At 45.8% G+C, this 22498-nt stretch overlaps 1 protein-coding gene across 5 annotated transcripts; it reads left to right on the forward strand.

The window, feature by feature from the left end:
* The first annotated feature begins 639 nt into the window (after nucleotides 1-639).
* LOC307204774 (semaphorin-4A-like) lies at nucleotides 640-21645 on the forward strand. 5 transcript variants are annotated; one of them, XM_079956725.1, is made up of 15 exons: nucleotides 668-716; nucleotides 2065-2139; nucleotides 2929-3090; nucleotides 4713-4873; nucleotides 6027-6086; nucleotides 6653-6751; nucleotides 8508-8619; nucleotides 9773-9880; nucleotides 10689-10828; nucleotides 12869-13038; nucleotides 13869-14019; nucleotides 16138-16327; nucleotides 17174-17289; nucleotides 20163-20320; nucleotides 21101-21645. In XM_079956725.1, the coding sequence occupies exons 3-15, from the start codon at nucleotides 2994-2996 to the stop codon at nucleotides 21504-21506; spliced, it is 1968 nt and encodes a 655-aa protein (XP_079812851.1). In that variant the 5' UTR covers nucleotides 668-716; nucleotides 2065-2139; nucleotides 2929-2993; the 3' UTR covers nucleotides 21507-21645. The 5 variants fall into 5 exon arrangements, with proteins under 5 accessions (XP_079812852.1, XP_079812854.1, XP_079812851.1 ...); XM_079956727.1 differs by having other exon boundaries at nucleotides 671-716; nucleotides 2962-3090; XM_079956726.1 differs by lacking the exon at nucleotides 2065-2139 and having other exon boundaries at nucleotides 640-716.
* Nucleotides 21646-22498: the final 853 nt, after the last annotated feature.

Raw genomic sequence — 22498 nt, forward strand, 5'->3', positions numbered from 1 at the left:
CTTTGGAGGTATGTGTGTGTGGTAAAAAAAAAACCTTTGATTTTTTTTAAAAAAAAACATTTGTCATTTGCTTCTCCTCTTAGCAGAAGTGTTTGTGGTGAGATTGTTCCAAAATTAAAGAGCTATGGACAATGGGTTTTCATATAAAAACAAAGGAGGCAGCCTATCCAACTTCTTCTTTAGCTCTTTTTATGAGTGGACACTGATAGGGAATTGAAAAATAAAGAACTTATTTCACATCTCCTAACGACAGCCTGGGCCTCAGTAGCCTATTTTTGGAAGATCTAGCTAATTGGGATTGTTAGCGTACCAAAAACTTGGCAAATTGCTCTTTAATGTATACAGAAGTCACTGCACTAGAGATCACTTTTTTAAATACCTGGTTTGATTCAATTTCGAATACAAATGTAGAAGCCCATGCACATCCAGTGCCGCCAGTTTATACGGATGTTTGAATTTGCAATTATCTTATAGGAAAGGGTTCCGTTTGAACCAGGGCGATTAGCAACCATTCAAAAAGGAAAAAATCATTGTTTCTCCTAACTTCCGATGCTATTGGCTGCCATTGTTTGATGTCACAGACAAGCTGAGCACCAAAGGGTTGGGACTTCTGATGCTATTGGTTGCCATTGTTTGATGTCACAGACAAGCTGAGCACCAAAGAGTTGGGGCTTGCTGAGAGAGGTCAGAACAAGAAACATGAGCCTGGGGGAAGGGTAAGTGCTGGTGAAGGAGAAGACCTTGTGGCCTGAAATATACTCTTGAGTTGAGAGTGGATTTCATTCTCTTTATTCAGCTCATAGTGGTGAGGAGGAATATGGCCTAACTGGGCAAAGAGCAATTGAACCTGGGGAGGATAGGTAAAGGGGATGTGGGGGCCTGGAGAACTGATATTTAAAGGATGAGCAGGGGAGGCAGGAATCTTTACATTTATTCCAGAGACTTCCATTTATTCCCCCAAAACATCAGGTTCTAGATTCACTCTGGAAATTCTCCTGGCCTCCATCAGACACCATGTTTGGGATAAGAAGGATTTCTCCTCCTGCAGGAGTACAGGTTCCCGCCCCGCCCCCCAATTCATTTCCATATCAATTTACCTTCCTTGTAAGTGTTCCCTGTTCTGTGCACTTAACTGCTGATTTATTATTCCTTCTGGTAGATGGTGGTCTTGCTAGTTCTCTCCACTTTGAGAACTCGTTCTGGTTGGCAAAGCAAAATTATGAGTCTCCTCTCAGTAACATTGTCCAGGGGTCTCATATGCATCCACTCTACTAAATCCCCCCCCCCTCCTGAGTCCTGTGGGTGGCATCTGAGAGGCTTATAAATCGAGAGGGTTTTTTGAGCTTCTCATAGAAAAGAGTTGGAAACCTAGGAGAGGCCTACATAGGAGCCATAAATCCTGCTGCCATGAACTGGTTGTCTTTAAGATTCCATAGCGCATTCCTAGGATCTGCAGTGTGGCACCCATTGCACCCTCAGGTGCCATGCCTGGCCCATCCCATATTTTGGTGTGTTTTTTTAAATAGTATATTTTATCATCATTGGAATGTCTGGCTGGAAAATGATTCTCACCTGCTTACCTCTCTTTCCTCTAAATGCTTCTAGGGACTAGCATTTTTGTTTGGTGTATATTTTGCCTGATTTTCACTAGTTGTTAGGGGAGCGGTTCTTTGCCCTAATTTTCTTTTTCTTGTATTTTGCCTTGGTTTTTTTGTTACTGTTTGATCTGAGGACAACCTTGTCACTGAATCCGTAGGCAATAGGCAGCAGCATAGTCGCGTCAGGCTTTCTGTCTTTAGCTGATTTGTACTTTTCGTTAGGAGTCTTTGCAGTCTTGTAGCAATAGCCCCATATTTCTTGAAGAACATTTACAAGACTTCTTAGTAGGTTTACGGCCATGAAAAGCTCTGTTTGAGCACTTTGCCCTCTTAATTTGCAGCTGTTGAATGGCTCAAGTATATCATTCCAGACTTCACACAAAATACCAGCCTCCAAACTGTGCTTTATGTCCCTCAGGATCTTTGCACCTGGCAGTTGAGATTCATCTTCCTCAGTTCTCTCTAGGGCTCTGAGGATGTTGGCACGTAAACTTTAGCATCGACACTCTGAGAAATTTGAGCATTAGACACTCGTTTGTCAGTGAGTTTCCACAGTCGCTTCCAGCATATTGCTATTTCCATGTGGGATTCAATCACATTCAGGCAGATTCAGCTTGCACAATTAAGGAAGGTTTGGAACTCTTAAACAACAAATACACTTTTTGCAATAAAGAAAGTGATTGAAAAATGCACTGGAAATTGTGGGATTGCAGAGTTTCCAGACCAAGCTCCAAGGGGAGCTCCACATAGAACACACTGCAGTAGTCCAGTCTCAGGATCACTAACCCTTAGATTATAGTGGCAGGATAAAGGTAAAAGGTAAAGGTACCCCTGACCGTTAGGTCCAGTCACGGATAACTTGGGGGTTGCGGCGCTCATCTCGCTCTATAGGCTGAGGGAGCCAGCGTTTGTCCACAAACAGCTTCTGGGTCATGTGGCCAGCATGACCAAGCCGCTTCTGGCGAACCAGAGTAGCGCACAGAAATGCCGTTTACCTTCCTGCTGGAGCAGTACCTATTTATCTACTTGCACTTTGATGTGCTTTCGAACTGCTAGGTGGGCAGGAGCAGGGACCGAGCAACGGGAGCTCACCCCGTCACAGAGATTCAAATTGCCAACCTTCTGATCAGCAAGCCCTAGTCTCTGTGGTTTAGATCACAGTGCCACCCAGGATAGCCTAATCCAAATATGTGTCAAGCTGGTGCAGCAGATGAAGCTGATGAAAGGCTCGCTTAGCCATAGGGAACCCTTAGACCTCAGAAGTGTAGCAACACATTGGTACCTTTTTAGAGGTGGCTTCTTCCTTATTTTCTTCTGAATTTCTTGATAGCTACCAAGTTAGCTGCCTTTCTCCTGCTTGCAGAAATCCCAGCGACCACCTGCTGATTGACAACCATGAACCCCAAACAGTCTTTACGCCTCTTCGGGTTCCTCCTGACATTTGCCACCGCTCTGGCCATGAATCTGATTCCGAGGCAAGACATCCAGATAAGTGAGTAACTCACAGGAAGACAGAGGCAGAAGCTGCGCTCTGGGGAGATATTAAAGGGTGCCTGGAAGGAGATGAACGAGATTTCAAACCTAGGACTGCCCTACGTCTGGATTTTCCCAGACATTACTGGGATTTCAAAGGCAGAATTGACGTCCAGGGCGAATTTCCGAAAGGCGGTGCTTTGTCCTGGATCTTGGGCAAGTCAGTCAAACAACTTTTGGAGTGTCCTGGTTTTTACTTTTTAAAATAGGGCAACCCTACCAAACCTGTTACTTCAAATGTAATGACCCGAGGCATCATTCAGATTGACACCGCCCCCCACCCCCAACAAACCTCATAACAGGTATCAACGTGCTGTTGTATGAACTGCCAACAAAGCATTTGGGTCTCATTGCTCCCCCTGGTGGAATTTGCTTATAGCAACTCGATTGTTCAGCATGAAACACCCCCCTTTTTTGCTAGCTACAGACACCAACGCAGCACCTGCACTGCAACTGCGCTGCTGCCACCCATTATCTTCCCTCCACAGTGCCTAGCTGCACATTGAATGCATGACACCCCAGACTCAGATCCACCCTGCGACTTTTCAATTTCACCTCCTTCCTTCCTTCCTTCCTTCCTTCCTTCCTTCCTTCCTTCCTTCCTTCCAAGTGTCCACCCAGTGTTTCATCGCCTCCTCTGAGACCTCCATAGCCCCCAAGCATCCATATAGGGTTCCCAGTCTGATGCCAGCACCGGTATTGGTGGATGGAAAGGAGGAGTTTGAGGTGGCCCAGAACTTGGACTCTTGACATCGTCCAGAACTTGGACTCTTGACATCGTCCTGGAAAGCTGCAATATCTCACTGACTGCAAGGGCTGTGGACCAAATGATCAATCCTAGGAAGCTAAAGTACATGCTCCAAAGGTGGTGACTCAGTTCCACAAACACTGCCCTAACAAAGCCAGCGCCTGAGGGTGGCACATGCCCCTCTAACTGCCAGGTTTCAAGGTGCTTCTTTCAAAATGGCAACAGGATATGTCTTGCACTGAGTACACTGTCCATGTTTGGGATGGAGGTGCGGCATATGCATATATATACCACCAGGGCTGGGCAATATGTGGTTTTCAACATTGCGATATATATCACCAACTAAACATTGCGATGCATTGATATATCACAGTGCCTGAAATAAGGACAGAGCTATGTAAAGGCACTGGCTGGCTTCAAAGTTTATCTCACATTGCGATTTTGGTATAGCACACACACACGCAAGCACCATGATTCACGATATATAGCCAGGTCAAAAATTATGAAACCGATATCATGATATGGACTTCAGACCATTTTTGGATGATATATTGATATATCACCCACCCCTATAGACCACCCAATGTTCAGCCCCTGTAAGACACCTTCAGCATAAAGGAACAAAAGGCACACCCTGACTTCGCCTCTGGGGACCGGGAAGCAAGAAAGCTGAGCTCCACTAGCCACTGAAAACCAGAACTGGCTACCCAGTCCATCCAAAATGTGTGGCTCTCTGGTTAAAAGCAGGCCAGGTTATGTACCTCCCACCCCCACCCCCTGGTCAGTTGGCATTGCTTGCTGAAAATGTACCTAACATCTTTTCCCTTCCTCAGGGAACCCTCGGCCAGTTATTGCACAATACCACCAAAAGGGAGTTACAGATTGTGCCACTTTTGTTCTGAGCACAGATAGGAAAACTCTCTATGTGGGAGCCAGAGACACCGTTGTTGCTCTTGACACTGCCAGAGCTAAAATCAACAACCAAAAGGGCATGGTGAGTAAGAAACGGCAATTCAGAATAAGAAGTGCAGGGGGAAGACTTGGGGTGGTCTTCTGGTTAGCCCTCCTCTAGATGACAGCCCTTGTCTTCCCCCCACCCACCACTTTTTGGAGAGATGTTGGGAAGCCTTTTCTGAAAAGTTTCCTACATGTGCACTGGAGTTCTTTGCGTTTCAGCCCTCACCCTGGCCAAACCATTGTTTGCTGTTAGACACCCCAACCAGGAAACTGTGGCTTGTGTGCTTGCCATCCAAACCGGGTGTGAAAGAAACCACAGCTTGTAGTTGGTTTATAGTCCTGGTATGATGTGCAATAAAAAAAGTTGTGGTGTGGTCACACCAGGAAATATCCAAATTTATCATAGAGGGGAGAAGAGAGAAAGAGCAAAGGCAAGGATGGGGAAGAAATTGAGTTCACAGTTTAACGTGAACCCACTCAACTGACACCTTGCCCCAAACAATGCACAAACTGAAGCACAACTATTATTCAAAACTCACGCTTTTCTGAATTTCGGAATGTAGTTCTGCAGCCAAAAAGTGTCAATGAGGAGAACTGTTTGCAAAATGTATGTGTATGTGTATATGTGTGTGTGTGTCTGTGTCTGTGTGTATGTAAACATACAAAATGTATTATATTAGGCAAAACTGCCCACAACAATGTGTGCATTAGGAGAAACTTGCGCTAAAACGCTGGCATTTTTTGTGAGGACTTCAGAAAAATAAAGCGCAAATCAATACAGAAATGTGGAGAATTGAACTTCAGATTAGAAAAGTAAGAAACGGAGTGAAAGCAAAATAGATGGCTTCATCCATCCCTATTGCACGCAGGCAGAAGGCTCAGCCCCACAGTTTGCCATTTCTGTCAACTTAGTTAGCGTTTTATTCGAATACAGAGACTGTTGCTGGTAAATAGAGGCAGTCTTTATTTATTTATGTATTGGGTTATTTAACAGCATTTCTAAATCACTTAATTATTTTTTTTCAAGAGAACTCGAAGCAGTATACATAAACACAACATTGAAACAGTATTTTTTTTAAAAAAAAATCCCAGATGTGTTAGCTTAAGGCTGAGCATTTGCACTCTTGGCAACAAGCCTTGTTGTTGTTATCTTTCTCTAAAGCCCCCTTCTTCCACTTTTCCTGCAATAGGTACGCTGGGCCCCCACGAGGGAGATAAAGGACATCTGTAAACTCAAAGGCAAACAGGAGGTAATGGGGTGAGGGGTAGCGAATAAGGGAAGTTTTACAACCTAAGAATGTGGTGTGCAGGGCTGGCCCACTCATGGGTCTGGGTGAGGTACTTGCCTCAGGGCGGCAGCTGGGAAAATCGGCAAATCTGGTCTCCCAGGAGTGCACCGTTCACCGTTCTCCTCCTCTTCAGCCCACCTCCTGCGCAGCCCTCCTGCAGCCACAGCCGCCTCCTCTTCCACAGACACCCCACCCGGCAGTTGCCACAGCAGCCTTCTCCTCCAGTGCTCGCCTCAGCAGCATGAGCAGGAGAGGCTGTCTTGTCACGTTCTGAAGTGGAGCAGTACTAACCTAATGCTATTACATCCAAGCTCTAAAATCTTCTAGCTGCACTGCTGCTTCATGATTCTATGACTAAATAAATAGATCCACCATCCCTTGAAACCTTCAAGATCCCTTTTGAGCTTGCAGAGCAGGAAAGGGGCTGGCTTTTCATGCTTTTTAACAACCTGCCAGTGGAAGCCTCCTCTGGGATAGAAATGTTACCTGGAAGTTGAATCCTGATTTCCCCCTCTTCTTCTCCACAGATGGAATGCTTGAATTTTATCCGTGTCCTGGTGCAACTGAACGACACACACCTTTACATCTGTGGGACGTATGCTTTCAAACCCACCTGTGCTTACATTGTGAGTTCCTGGGGGAGAGAGATGGGGGGATGACAAGGGCCTTCAGTGTGACTGGTCCTGTTCAGTGGGACTCTTATTCCCAGGGTCAGGGGTTGGGGGAACACGGGTGGTGCTGTGGTCTAAACCACGGAGCCTCCTGAGCTTGCTGATCAGAAGGTTGGCAGTTTGAATCCGTGTGACGGGGTGAGCTCCCGTTGCTCTGTACCAGCTTCTGCCAACCTAGCAGTTTGAAAGCATACTAGTGCAAGTAGATAGATAGGTACCACTGCAGCAGGAAGGTGAATGGCATTTCCGTGAGCTCTGGCACTCGTCACTGTCCTCCGTGCGCCAGCAGCAATTTATTCATGCTAGCCACATGACCCAGAAAGCTGTGTGTGGACAAACGCTGGCTCCCTTGGTCTGAAAAGCAAGATGAGGGCCACACCACCCCATAATCGCCTTTGACTGCACTTAACCGTCATGGGGTCCTTGACCTTTAACTTTATCTTACCGTATGTTCAAGCCCTACATTGGGCAAAAAGATTCCTGCATTGGAAGGGTTTGGCCCTTGTGGTCCTTCCAACTCTATGATTCTACACAAACACGACTGGAACAGTATTCCTGCTGAGATACCTGTGCTTTCCAGAAACAGCTGAAGACAAGCTTTTCTAGCTGTGTGAAAATGTGCCTGTCATCATGGGTGTTGATTTAGTATTGTGTTTAAACTCATATTCCATTGTTTTCATACAGTCTTTAAAACTATTTTAACTTCTGCTTCATATGATGAATTGTCTTGAAACGTATATGCAAAAGAAAATTCATAAATTAATAAAGAACAACTTCAGTCTCCATATTGAATGAATGAAGAGGTTATATCAGGGGTCAGCAACCTTTTTCAGCCGTGGGCCGGTCCACCGTCCCCCAGACCATGTGGTGGGCTGAACTATATTTTTTTTGGGGGGGTGGGGATGAATGAATTCCTATCCCCACAAATAACCCAGAGATGCATTTTAAATAAATAGACACATTCTACTCATGTAAAAACACGCTGATTCCCAGACCGTCCACGGGCTGGATTGAGAAGGTGATTGGGCTGCATCCAGCCCCCGGGCCTTAGGTTGCCTACCCCTGGGTTATCTAAAGCCATGGGTAGTGCCAGGAGCAGGTCAGTAATAAAACACCTGGTGTCTGTGAAGTTGACTCTTTATGTCACCTACCCACCCCTGAAACTGGAGTAGCCTAGGGACTGAGAGGCTGAGCCATAAGACCGGAGATGCCTGGTCCAAATCTTGCTTTGCCATTAAGTTGCTAGACAAACCTTAAGCAAGCCATTCTTGCTCACACCTCATCTCCCCCATCTGTAATAGGGGAATAACAGTCAGAGTTTAGTCAGAGCTCAGTCTCACCATCTTCCAAACATAGAGCCCATGTGGCTAAAGGATTCGCCCTTGGTTGGGAAGATCTGGGTTTGAGCCTCATCCAGCCACAAAACTTACTGAACATCTTTGAACCAGTTGAGCACTCCCTCTTGACCTAACCACGAAATTGTTGGAAGGAGAAGAACAAAGCAAGGGACCAACATATAGCACCCTGAACTCCTTGGAGGAAGAGAAGACCCGTGCTCAAAATGCAACAGATATATTTATGCATAGTGATATTAGCAGGAAATGACATATCCCAAATTCAGCAGCAATCGGGACGCTTGGTTTCTGAAGCACACCATCCCATACATTCTGTTCCTTTTTGCCTCTTCCCTTTCCTTTTCCTGTCTTGCTAGGACCTACAAACATTTGCTGTGGTGACTGATGCAGACGGCAACCACCGCCTCCTGGATGGGAAAGGTGTCGCCCCCTATACTAACAATTATAAGAACACAGCAATTCTCATTGGTGAGCCATCTGGAAAGGGAAGGGATTCACTTCCTTTGATATTGAATGTTTGCAGCACCCCCTAATGCCCCCTCCTGAGCCACTTTCCTGCCCCCATGACTCATTGCAAAGGCTCTCTTCCAGCCTCCCACAACTGAGCACCCTTCTGAAGTTTTTGGGCTACAAATCATCTGTGTTGGCTGGGGCAGGTGGGAGTTGTAGTCTTAAACATCTGGAGAGCATTTTTCTGAGGGAATCCCCTGGACTGTCTCCTGCCTATTTGAATGCTAGAAGGGTATTTGTTCTTATTTAAATATATGACTAGCGCCAACACTAACCACTACACCACACTGGCTTCCTAGAGCACTTCTGCAATGGGGCAGCTATATAAATCAAGTAGGTAAATAAATATGGGGAAAGCAAAATAACACTCAGAGAAGAATCTGAAATATTTTCCTTGAAGCTTGAATTTGTTTTATTCTGGATTGTTTCATTTGATATTATGATGTGTAGTCAACCACGTTGAGATTTTCTCTCTCTTTAAAATATAAAGCAGTATAGAAATAACAGCAGCAGCAACAACAACAACAACAGTGTGTGAAGTGGCATGCTGTGTATTGCACAGATCCATGCAGGTGCCCTTCACATGGATATGCACTGGAGACAAGATGCCCACTTTGAGATACAACTTGTAGGGTCAGGACCAGCCCATCCATGAGGCAGTCTGAGGCAGCCCCCTCAGGCAGTGGAATCCAAGGGTGGCCTTCCTCAACACACAAACACACACAAACACACACAAACACACTATTGTCTCCACTAGAGAAGCAGGTGTGGCACCTTCTAGGAAGAGATCTCACAAGAGCATCATAAAATATTATGAGAGCCCTTTGAGATCTCGCTGCAGCCGCAAGACTTGTGGGGCGGCAGGGGGGGGGCATATGGCATATGCAGGGCACGCTTTCTCATTTTGCCTCTGGTGGCAAAACGGGATGAGCCATATCTGTGTAGTGGTCCTGGGGAAAGAGCTGATCAAGCTGAGAAAAGCACGCTCGCTGCCAAGATCTATAGCCAAGCATCTCCAGGGTAAAAATGGGGGCAGTGTATTACCAGAAATCCAGAAAGCAGGAACTGTTCCTGGGTAAGAACCATCTTCTTTCCTGTCTTTACTCTGCAGATGGTGAACTTTATGCAGCTACCAAGAATGACTTTCAAGGGATAGACCCTATCATCACTCGTACCCTGGGCAGCAGGACAATTTTGAAGACAGAGCAGTGGATGGAATGTAAGAGCAGGTTTGGGGCACTGAGGGAGTGGAAAGTTTCTTAATCATCCAAATAGAGTCCAGTGACTCCCACTGCCCCCACTGCCTGGTCACCTGGGCGGCTGATACGTTAATGGATTGGTCGGACGCAGAGGAATGGAGGGAGGAACCAGCTGGGGAACCACCAAGGAAAAAAGGCTCAGAGCCCGGGGAGTTGTGGTAGGACAAAGATGAGTGCTCACAGGGAGAAAACTGGGAAGAGGAGGTGTCAGAAGCTGAGGAGGCAACAGGGCTTAGTGAGCGGGAAGAATCTGTAACAGAGAGAAGTCCAGAATAGAGGCAGAAGATGAAGCAGGGCAGGGGGGAGCCAAGAGGCAGAGATGAGTCCAGCTGCTGAAGGGCCATGGGTGTCTCCCCCTTCTGCTGCAACAAGCTCCCCTCCCAGAACCTGAAGAAACTTGAAAAGTGTGAAGGAGAGTCTCTGATTGCCTGGAATAAAGCCTGGAGATGAAGGGACTTAGACAGCTGTGGGGAGGTGAGAGCTTTCAGTCTCAGCAACTGCTTCATGGGGCCAATACTTAGCAGAGATGGGTTGTTGTGCTCATTAGGCCTGACACTTCTGTACAGATCCTGTTTTTGCTAATAGAGTTAACACCAACTTGCACAGTGTGATTTACTGCTGGCTGGCTCCTGACAGTTAACAGGTTGGTGCCTGGAGAAGATGCATCTCAACAACCAGCATTCCCTTTGGAATTCACGCCAGTGGGGTCATGAATTGAGAGGGTGAAGAGCATCTCATGTCTGGTCTTTTTGTGGCTTCCCTCTGCAGCTGATGCAACGTTTGTAGCCTCCATCAACATCCCAATTGCCCCAGATGATCAGAAAATCTATTTCTTCTTTTCGGAAACAGCAAAGGAATTCAACTACTTGGAAAAGGTGGTTGTTTCGAGGGTGGCGCGCATTTGCAAGGTGAGCTGCCTCCAAAATCAAGGGCACATTTGAGCTGGGACTTGCTTGGCCTCTCTTTTTAACCCTTGAATGTCTAGAGGAGTAAGATGTGAGCAAGTGCAGAGTGGCTGTCCCTTGCCTCTTGTCCTGGCATATCTGGAATTGGGAAAGACAGCTTCCCAGGAAGGAAATGGAGACAGAATTTAATTTTAATTATGCTAATATAATGGAAAGACCAAGCATTTGGGGGGACTTTTTCATTTAGAAGAAAAGGCAACAATAAAGCTGCAGTGGTGGGTAGACTCAATTTTTCCTCTTTCATACTGCTACAAATTTGAGGGCCACCCCCCTGAAGTAGATTCAGGGCCCAATAAATGAGAAGACTTCTTCAAACAGTATGTTATTCTCCAGGGGACCCCGGTCTCAGGAATTTCATCTTCTCACGAAAGTTGCCATGGCCCCCAGGTTTCAACAGGGTCAGGCCTGGAGTGGGCAGCCTCAGGCAGATGATGGTGAAGGTGGAGGGAGTGGCAACTCAGGTCGGAGGTTCTGTCCCTTTACTCTGGCTGTTAGGGAGAGGGAAGCAGACCCACTAGCTCTGCACACCACTTCTCCCGCAAAACAGAGCCTCTTGGGGAACTGGGAAGGACTTGGAGAAGCTGGAGGGGTGACTGAGATGGAGCTGGGGTGGCAGAACACCATCCCATCACTGAGAACCTGGGGCTGCCTTTGTTGATGGGACCAGACACACTTACTTTGATGAAGCACACATCTTAAGTACACCTTTCCTGTAAGGGGAGAAAGTGCCTCATGAATAAAGCTTGCTATGCCTTGTCCTTAATAGCTTGGTGGGAAGGGCACAGCAGCTTGTTGAGACATCTTTGTTTGCTTTTGTCCAGTCATGAAAACTGGAACCTGCTTTTAAATTCTTGTAATGAGACTTCCATGCCTGAGCCTACTGTCAGACCTGTGCCTACTGCACACCTGAGTAAAGATTTCTCTCTTACTTATACCCAGAAGCCTTTGTTGCAGTGTTTGGGGACAGCAGCCAGGGCAAGAGTAGTTGCAAGCAAAGACAGGGCTTCCAGTGCAGCACTCTCCAAACAGAGCAAGGGCAAGTTCAGGGAATCCACATAGGCCAAACCAGGAACCAGCAGCAAAACTGAGAAACAGTTCAAGGGTTGTCCACAAGGTACAACATCGCAGAGAGGCATAACTAGAGTTGGGAAGAATGAGCTAGAGACTGGAGGGTGGTGATGGCACCAGCTTCTTCCCTTCCCAGGATCTCTACCTGTAATGGTTATAAGGGGTTGCTCGTGCGTAAGTTACCGCCACTCCTGGCTAGGTAGCCTGGTTAAACCTGTTCTGGCTGGACAGCCCTTCACTTCGTGGCTGTTCAGTCGCTAGCAGAATCTGTCAGTGGGCGTTTCTTGAACTTCTTCCAGCAAAGAAGTTCTTTGACGCCAAGTCTACGCCTACTTTCCCTGCGCGGAAGTCTTCTGCGCAGGGTGGGTGTGGGTAGTGGAGGACCCGTGCTCTCCCCGCTGGTCTCCAGCGAAGAGTCTTGGAGCCCCCTCGCCGATTATCCCATCTGCCCTCCTCTATCCCTGGTGTTACGCTGATTTCCTTCCCCAGCCGATGAGCTCCCTCTCTCCCTGCTGGGCCCCTCTCCAGCATCGCTTGAGAGCCTTGCCTCCACCTCTGGCTCCGATGTCAGTTCCCTGACACTACCATTCTGTGATTCTATGAAAGCAGTCAAGACAAAGAAAGCAAGAGCAATAGCAGGATTAATAGAGGAAAAACAGCAATCGTGATTACCCAAAGAGCCATAAGAGAATCCCAGGGCCTGTTCCTTAAAAGGTTGCCCCTGTCTTCCGCCCGAAGGCCAACAAAGAGAAAGGGGTTAAGTCTCACAGATAAACTGGACATCAGAAATGAAGATGCTGCAACAACAAAAGGGCATGAGGGCAGTGGGAGGGAGGGAGGGAGATCAGGAGGGGCCAGGGGAGGAAATAAGAGATGACTGGTGTGTCAATGGTCTTGCTTTTCCATCCTCTTCAGAATGATGCTGGAGGAGAAAAGTTCCTGCAGAAGAAATGGACGACATTTGTAAAAGCTACTCTCTCCTGCACCCCAGAGGGGCAGTTACCTTACAGTATCATTCAGCACGTATTTGCCCTTCCACATCATGGAGGCGACACAGTTCTCTACGCTGTCTTCACTCCTCAGTGGTAAGGCTGCGACAACTCATTGTACCCAGGGCTATTTTGTGCCGTAGCCGCTCAAAATAAGGATGGAGAAGAGATCTGGCTCACGTCCCCTTTTTAACAGAAACCTGCCTAATCTGCACTTCCCTGAACAGCAGGTGAACTGGAACACAACTATCCTTTGAAATCTGCACTGCTCTGAATTTTGCAATGCAGTTCAAAAGAAAAAGGGGGGGGGGGAGTGTGGGAAAATGCCCATGTTGGGGAAGTGTGCCTAGATGCCTAAATTTAGGAAAGTAATGTACAAAAAGAACCATAATAGGTGAAAATCTCTTGCAAAAAAAGAAAATGCATCTCTTTGGGGAAATATGTACTAATTACAGACAATTTTTTATGTGGACTTCTTCGAAAAATTCACAAACAGATATGGACATTGTCAATAGCTGTGTGTCAATCCGAACTTTTTCTGTGGTTTATTACCGTAGATTGTGGCATGAGTAAAGGTTGGCATAACTTCATATGAAAAGAGATCCCCTTTATGAACTTTTCTTGACCTGGAAACCGGAAGTTGTGTCAGAGCCCTGCATTGTGGGTGCCCTATAGTTGGCACCAGTGCTTGGTAGTGTATGTATGAATACATATGAGCGCTGGACATACATGTGGTTTCTGACACAAACATTGCAACAAGGTGACTGGAAAAGTGAGAAAGCAACATCAGATTCATCCATCCCTATCTTGGAATCCATTCTTTGGTCCCACAGCGCACTAAACAGTAATGAAGATAAGTGCCTCTGAGCATTTGCAGAGTGCCTTTTCATTCTAGTGGTGCAGCTGACTTGCCCATCTCTTTGCAGGAAAGTGGGAGATCTCTGGAGCTCAGCAGTCTGTGCCTTCAGCCTTGCTGCTATCAACAAAGTCTTTGATGATGGGAGATTCAAAGAGCAAAACAGCTTTTCCCAATGGATGCCTTATGAGGGGGAGGTCCCAGACCCTCGCCCTGGCAGTGTGAGTATCGCTTCAAGCCCTCTTAGAAGGGTGTGAGCAGGGAGCAGGTGAACATGAGCTTCTGGTGGGGAATGCTTACAAAATTCTTCTCCTTTCTCCCCAGTTTTGGAGCTGTTGTTTTTCTGGAGTAGAATGGGTGTTTTCAAAGTCCTCTTATCAGTGTTTTTTCCCCTAGAAAAATAGGTGCCAGTACTCACCATGAAGTTGTTGCAATAAGTGCCACACTTTTTGTGGAAATGTTGTGGATAGTAGCAGAGGATATACTGATTAAATATTATCCCTCCTCACTCATACTAGTGAGCTAGCAGCAGAGCACTATCCCTTATGTGGAAGCAAGTTGATGGATTCCCTAGAATCATATAAGTTCAACAATCCAGTCTGGCTTGTCCAGATTGGATTGTTCCTGGTAAATTTCCCCTTTAATTCCCTCTTAAAAACAATAATCACGCGACAGTCTTCTTTTAAAAGTATTGGTAAAGTTTACTTACATTCAGTTCACAGTTTTGTCCTGAAGGCAGGCTTTATCTTGCAGTTGCAGTTACAGTTGTAGAGAAAGGAAGTCTGAGCTAGGCCTCAGACTTTCTACCTTGTGGCTTCCATCCTCTGTAAGGATGAGCCAGCAGAAGATGGTAAAAAAGCAGCAAAAGAGCCAACGAAAGGAAGATGGCTTTGTGACTAGCCCTTTTATAGGGTCTGCTAGGGTCATGCCCATCTACCTGGTCACACACAGGGGGAGCGTGGTCCAGAGCATGTATGACAGGAAGTTCTCCCTGTCTGGAGCAACATTCCGGTGTGTCCACTCTAGGAAACAGCAAATGTTGTACAGTATTTGACTGCTACAGTGAAGATACGTCCCACACTTTTTAACAACAAAAAAGAGGTTCCGGTACTGTGTCCCCTTGAGGTACCCCCTGAAAAAAGCACTGCCTCTTGTTATTCTGGTAACTTGGTAGTAGAGTACCTGTTTTGGCTCTCAAATGGTCCCAGGCTCCATCCCTGGCATTTCTGGGCAGCGCTGGGAAAGACGCCTCCCTGAGAGCTATTGCACAACATCCAACATCCCTGACCATGGGCCATGCTGGCTGGGTCTGACGGGGGTTGGAGTCCAGCACGTTCTGGAGGGCACCAATCTGGTATAGGATTTTCCAGTAGAGAGCTAGAAGGACCAATGATCTGACTCGGCTTATCCACACTTATCTTTTGCTTTGCTCTTTCCTAGCACAGGTCCGCACTTAAAAGTTCAGTATCCAAGCGTTGTTGGTGGTGTTTTTGCCCTGGAGCTTTCCCTGCAAAAACCCGCTCTTTAGTGCTCAATTGGAGCAAATGTCTATTTGGGGTTTTGTGGATTGCCTTTTGCTCCAGTTGAGCTTTAAAGAGCGGGTTTTGGGGAGGAAAGCTACGGAGCAAAGAAAAGGGTGCTCAGACATGGAGCTTTAAAGCATGGCCTGTGCCTGGAAACAGTGGAGGAAAAGTAGAATAATAGAATCTTAGAGTTGGAAGGGACCCCAAGGTCCATCTAGTCCAACCCCTGCAAGGCAGGAATCTCAACTAAAGACAGACATCCAACCTCTGATTAAAAACCTCCAGGGAAAGAGAGTACAAGTCTGTTCCACCGTTGAACTGCTCATTGTCAGAAAGTTCTTCCTGGTGTTTAGTCAGAATCTACTTTCTTGTAACTTGAAGCTATTGGTTTGAGTTACCTTCCAGAGCAGGAGAAAAAAAGCTTGCACCATCTTCAGTGTGGCAGCCCTTGAGATATTTGAAGATGGCTATCATATCTCCTCGCAGTCTCCTCTTTTCCAGGCTAAATATACCCAGCTCCTTCAACCGTTCCTCATAAGGCTTGGCTTCCAGACCCTTATCATCTTGGTCTCCTTCAGTATAAGGCAGGGTGTTTTTTTTTTTTGTCATTTATCATGTTTGGGCTTCTTCATAGTGTCCTATTTCCATTGTTGGAAGTATCGTGCCTCTAAATATTAGTTGCTTGGAATTTCAACAAAGGGGAGAGAGTGCTGTTGAACTCAGGTCCTCCTTGCAGGCTTCCCAAAGCATCTGGCTGACCACTGTGAGAACAGGATGCTGGACTGACCTCCAGCTCTTTTCACATTATCCCTGCAGTGTTCCATCACCCCCACTTCACACAACACCCACAGCTTCATGAGACAGCACTATGTGATGGATGAAATAATTCAGCCAATCGATAATCGACCTCTACTGGTGCAGCCAAATGTGAAATACACCCAGATTACGGTACACGAATTGCATAACTCCTTGGGAAGGACCTACTATGTGATGTTTCTTGGGACAGGTATGCTTTTATGCTCCAGTAGTAGAGATTGAGTTATTTGTAGGATCCTTTCCCCAGCGAGGCTCGCCTGGCCCCTTTGTTACCTATATTTTGGCACCAGTCAATAACATTCCCCGGGCCTTTGGCTCATCAAATAATCTATGGCTGTTTAAACTGGGGCTGGGTTTTATTGTTTTTGTTATGTATTTTTGTGTTTTTATATTGCAAACTGCCCTGTAATCCTCGGATAAAGGGTGGTACAGAAATTTTAATAATAATAAACAATGATACTATTGAGCTTTGTGAACTATTTATTTTTTTGACCCAATAAGGGGTAAAAATGAGGGCTGTGACATTTAACTATATTAGGCTAGGAATTGTTTGGATTGGGGGGCGTGTTTATTGCTGTTGTATCTTTTTTTTTTTTAACTTATAACTGATGTGGCAATTGTAAAATCTGCTCGTTTCGTTTCTTGTTCATGACTACTTTTGTTCTGTTTTGCCGTTATGTAATTTTTATATATAAGTTGCCTTGAGCATGGTTTTAACTTAGGAAAGAGGCATGCAAATAAAACGATAGATTGATTGATGAGGTGGAATGGATCGATCACAAATTTTTCAATTTAAAAAAGTAGAAATCTCAGAGGCTGACTACCTGTCACCTGCCACAGGTGAACCTCCAAAAGCAGAAGTGAGAATGAACTGCAGGCAGAGTGGAGTTCAGCTTCCCTCGCCTGCTTGTCTCCTTAGCTCTCATAACTGGACTCCCACCACACATTTGAGGAGGGCAGGCCTGTATTTCAACAAACTGTTCCGCCACCATCGTATCTAATTTGACACCTTGGCATCTTCCCTTACTTTCCACAGACCAGGGCATCATTCACAAAGCAGTGATCGTTGGCAACGAGGCATACATTGTTGAGGAGATCCTGCTATTTGTGAGGCCAGAGGCGATCAGAAGTCTGCTGCTTTCTCCTGAAGAGGTAGGAGGGCTCTGTTGGCTAGAGACTGGAGCTGCGAGCTTTTAAAAGGCTGTAGCTCAGCCGCAGAGCATCTGCTTTGCATACAGAAGGTTTTCGGTTCAATCCCCAGTAGGGCAGGCAATGTCCCCTGTCTGAGACCCTGGAGAATTTCTGCCAGCCAGGGGGAGCAATAGTGAGCTAGATGAGCCCAGTGGTTTGATGAGGTATTATTAGGCAGCTTCCTCTTTATATCAGTTCTTGATCCAAAAACCATCGGGAGTAGAAAGTACAGTGGTGCCTCGCAAGACGAAATTAATCCGTTCCGTGAGGCTCTTCGTATAGCGGTTTTCTCGTCTTGCGAAGCAAGCCCATTGACAGCTTAGCGGATTAGCTCTAATAGCGGTCTAGCGGCTTTTAGCGATCAGCTGAGAAGCGGCTTATCAGCGGATCAGCTGATAAGCGGCTTAGCGGCTTAGGAAAAGGGCAAAAAAAGCAAAAAAAACCTGCAGGAACTCGCAAGATTTTTTCGTCTTGCGAAGCAACCCCATAGAGAAATTCGTTTAGCGAAGCGCCTCCAAAACGGAAAACCCTTTCGTCTAGCGGGTTTTCCGTCTTGCGAGGCGTTCGTCTTGCGGGGCACCACTGTACTTTATTTGTGGTGAATGGACACAATGCTTCATGTGCAGAAGGCCCCAGGTTCAGTTTCCAGCACCTCCACCTCCAGTTAGGACTGGGAAAAGATTTCTGACTGAAATCCTAGGGAGCTGATTCCCAAGCAGTCAAGAGACTTCACCTGCATGTGTTCATGGTGAGTTCTGGCACCTCTTTTCCTAGAAAAAGAGCAGTGTGTGTGTGTGTACATGTATGTATTAGTTACCTTATTGAGAGTTTGGGGTATTGTTGAGCAGAGTACGGTGCCCTGACTCCTTGCCCTGCTGCCAAACACACACATCTGCCTTTTAATAATAATAATAATAATAATAATAATAATAGTAGTTTTCCATTAAAAACATCCAATTAATAACAAATCAAATCCAGTCATAATCCAAATCAAGAAAAAACAACACCAAATTACAATCCGAATTATTAATTATTAAATTTCAAACGGACTTCCCATATTCTGGACTTCTGAAGCAATCATCTCACATGATTATATTTTCTGCTTTCTTCTTGTTCTTCTTGTTCTCATATTTTTCACATTCCAATCTTAAACTCTCTCAAAGTCCTCAGTCCCTGGCTGATCGAGTCTCATCATGTTAAACAGCCATGTATCCTTTCATCTGCCGAGTACAGTTATATATATATATACAGTGGTACCTCGCAAGACGAATGCCTCGTAAGACGAAAAACTCGCAAGACGAAAGAGTTTTTCGTTTTTTGAGTTGCTTCGCAAGACGAATTTCCCTATGGGCTTGCTTCGCAAGACGAAAACGTCTTGCAAGTTTGTTTCCTTTTTTCTTAAAACCGTGCATTCAGGGGGTGCAGTTGCGACTTGACTTCGAGGAGCAACTCATAGCACGCGGTGTGGTAGCCTTTTTTGAGGTTTTTGAAGACTTTGGTGATTTTTGAAGCTTTTCCAAAATCCGTGCTTCGCAAGACGAAAAAATCGCAAGACGAAAAAACTCGCAGAACGAATTAATTTCGTCTTGCAAGGTACCACTGTATATATATTCCTTCTGTCCATTGTCAGTGCAGCTTTCCCTGGCTCCACTCTTATCTCCCAGTCTGGGCTGTTGTCTAAGCCTGCTTGAAGTTTAATGACCCAGTATTCCAAAGTTGTTATGTTGTTAAGCATACTGTTCGCTAACATATGTAGCAATGAAGATATAAATCATTTGGTGATTGATCAGCTTTTCCAGGGACCACTCAGACCCACCTCTGGGCCCTGGAGGGGGGCTGCTAGATGCCCGCTTCGCCTTCTCTCTTGCCCATGATGAAGAAAAGCATGCAAACATATTCACTGTATATTGTGGGATATTTCTCAAATTATTGTCTCAGATTGTTGTAGAATCAGCCAACAAATGTTTCCTACACCCTCGAAAAAGGGAGTAATTCACTCTTTTTTATCCTGCGTGAGAGCTAGCAAACGCCATCTTGGCCGCTCCTTTATCTTTTGTCAAGTCCGATTAAAACTGCACAGCTGAATAATTCATTGTGAACAGATATCCACCTGTACTCCATTTAAAAATTAGATCTCTCTAATGAGGTTCAGCACATAAAAGCAAATGTAGATATAAAGAAAGTATGTACCGATCACCTCCGTAAATCAAAACACCATGATGAGAATCTCTTTGAAGTCCAAACTTAAACACCACCAACTGTGCAGTTCCGCAGATTGTTTCCTTTTTCTCCTTCAGTTCAGAATATGCCTGTTTTTGGTCAAATCTTATTAATTTTTAAGAAACAGGTGTCCTTGCATGTAGGAGTGGCTCTGGAGAGTGCCAGCCATGCTGTGCTCTTAGACCCAGCGCCCCTACCGCTCGCACCTTGATGCGAGCCGACAGATCACGGGCTATCTGCGGGTCTGTGAGACAGTCCTCCCCCACCCTGGGGAGTCTGCCAGGGCTAATTACTCCCATATTAGCCCTGGGTTACTGGCACGTCTGGGGTCCATTCGTGTGGGAGGCAGTCATTTCCCACAGCAGAAAGCCGGAAGTTGCAAACACACACCTCTGTCTAACTCACATTGATGTTTTGTCAGGCAGGGCCAAAACGCCTCCCTGTAGCTTGTAGTTAAATGTTTATACAACTACATTTTGATTTGACTTTTTTAAGCCTGTTACGATGACTCCCACAACTTAATTATATACCAGATGTGGAAGGATGACCTTCGGCCTGTCATCCTTTAATGGGTTCCAAATAGTAATGGAACATCTCTGTCTGCGCATTGTCAGGGAATGCTGCATGTGGGCCATGCCAAAGGAGTCCTTCAAATATCAATGGCCAACTGTGGCATTCACAAAAGCTGTACCGACTGCATTGCAGCGCGAGATCCATACTGTGCCTGGAACGGACACAGGTGCAAAGAAATCCAAATCTCCAATACTGACAGGTAAGTATTTGTAAGCTAGAGAGCACTCTGTGAAAGCACATAGAAGGGTTAAGGATAGCTCAGTCAGTAGAGCATGAGACTCTTAATCTCAGGGTTGTGGGTTCGAGCCCCACCTAGAGCAAAAATTCCTGCCTTGCAAGGGGTTCGACTAGATGATCTTTGTGGTCCCTTCCAACTCAATGATTCTATGAAAGGATGAGTTCCTTAGTGGGGATGGGGAGTTGTGGAATTTGGTTTGAGTTGCAAATAAATGCAAACCTAACTTATGTGCACTTCAGTTCACTAGGTGATTTGAAATGCAGCTGTCTTCAGATTCTGCGGTGCTGCACACAAAAATTGCTGTAATAGTGAAAATAATGTACTGTAATTCATTAGATTAGGAGATTTGGGTGTGTGTGCATAGATTAAGCACAATTGCCTATAAAAAATGCAAGTTGGGTGCAATGTACATGGAACTGTATGAATTTTCATGCAGACCTTAAAACTGGAAAACACTAAACAGATTATTCCATCCTTTCCTCACACTGAAACCCACACCATACATTTAAAGCACCACTTTAACAGACAAGGAGAATCCTGGGAAGAGATGTGTGTTAAGGGTGCTGGGAACTGTAGGTCAATGAAGTCAGGACCTGTAACAAACTACGGTTCACGGGAATCTTTGGGGGAAGCCTTGACTGTTAAAGTGGAATAAGACTACTTTAAAAGTATAATGTGAATGTGACCTTGCTATGGTCCAGCAAGGCGGTTCTTACTTTCCTGGGCCCTTCCTTCCCTTAGGGGTAGCGTGAAGCAGGATATTGAGGGAGGACGGCCAGAAATTGGGTGCAGCAGAAGCAGCAACAGCAGCAGAAGAAGCAGAGCTTCCCCAAGCTCAATTACTGTGGTGGTTGTGATGAGCTTGGTTTTCTTCTCCTTCCCTAACAATCTGAAAATGGAAGGGCCGGGATGCAGGAGCCTCTCTAAAGCCAATAAAGCATCAGGTCAAGAGAAACTCCTGCTTCGTGACAGTCAGAGCCTTCCACAAGGCAGCCTTTGCCAGGAAGCTGCCAACAGCTCTAAGATCTGCTGTGTCAAAGGTGGTGGTGGATCTTTTCAGAACATCCTGGCTAAAAACAACTGCTTGGACTTCGACCTGGCATATGGGGAAGACTCCAGAGGCGTTGTGGCAGTAGAGGGAATCTAACCTGGTCCAGCTTCATCCCCCTGCAGGAGCAACCTTTTGAGATCACAACAGCTCACCACAGGCAACCAAACAAAGATCTTGCCACTATTGTGATGCTGTTCTCAAGCACCACAAAAGTAAACATGTTGTTACCTCTTGATTTCAAGTTTTCCTTGTCCTCTTTTCTCTACAATGCCATGGGAAAGCCAGGTTGTGCAGCTTGCTGAATCCCTCTCACTTGTTCAGGTCCCTGTCCTCACCTCCATAGATTGACTCACAACCCAAATCCATAGATCTCTCTGTTAAATGTTTGCCTAAATCCTAAAAACAAATGGAATACCAACGCCAATCCCTGATCTTCAGAGCTTTCCAGGTTGGAGATGCTCAGGAATGAAGATGAAGGATGCTTGTGGGTAAGTCAGGGCTGGGAGGCAGATTTTAAGCTACCAACAATTCAAGGGCAGATACAGCAACACGATGTGCAGCCTGCAAAACCAGCCCCATTGTTAGGCAGCTCTACCATAACTGAAAGTGAGGTCGGAGTCTAGGGGTGCAAGTGGGGGCAGCAGAGCAGGACATTGGCAGGCCCAACCCAAAGGGAATGATTTCTTCTGTGTAAAATTACCTGGAGTTATTATCGTGCCTGAGTTGGTTCCCAGTTTGTCTTCATAACTGAGCCATTCCTATGGCTGATCTGGTTCATGTGGTCTTGGGCCCTTCTGTTATTTGCTTCAGATATTTGTGGGGGTGGCAGGGAGGTGAAGAGAGGAGTGCAGGTTCATACATTGCCTGCTTTAAATTAAAAAATAAAGCGGAGGTAAAGCTCAGCCAGTATGGCCACTTTGGACTTCAATTTGCATCACCCAGCTTAAGCCACAGCATCACTCAAACTATTGTTGAATCAACTGCAGATTATTGTCTCTCTCTCTAGTTGGGACAGGGGAGAAATTTGGTTCAGTTTGCATTTAAAGCCAAATCTATCAGATTTGCATTTTCCAGAACGAAAACACAAA

The sequence above is a fragment of the Podarcis cretensis genome (genome assembly GCF_951804945.1).
Source record: "Podarcis cretensis genome assembly, chromosome: 16".
Classification (NCBI taxonomy): domain Eukaryota; kingdom Metazoa; phylum Chordata; class Lepidosauria; order Squamata; family Lacertidae; genus Podarcis; species Podarcis cretensis.

Bases quoted from the DNA above. Each gene is read 5' to 3' on its own strand.
- LOC307204774 (XM_079956726.1), top strand. From the start codon at position 2,994: ATGAACCCCAAACAGTCTTTACGCCTCTTCGGGTTCCTCCTGACATTT. The intron at 6,752-8,507 runs GTGAGTTCCTGG...CTGTCTTGCTAG, and splicing joins AACCCACCTGTGCTTACATT to GACCTACAAACATTTGCTGT. The intron at 9,881-10,688 runs GTAAGAGCAGGT...TTCCCTCTGCAG, and splicing joins GACAGAGCAGTGGATGGAAT to CTGATGCAACGTTTGTAGCC.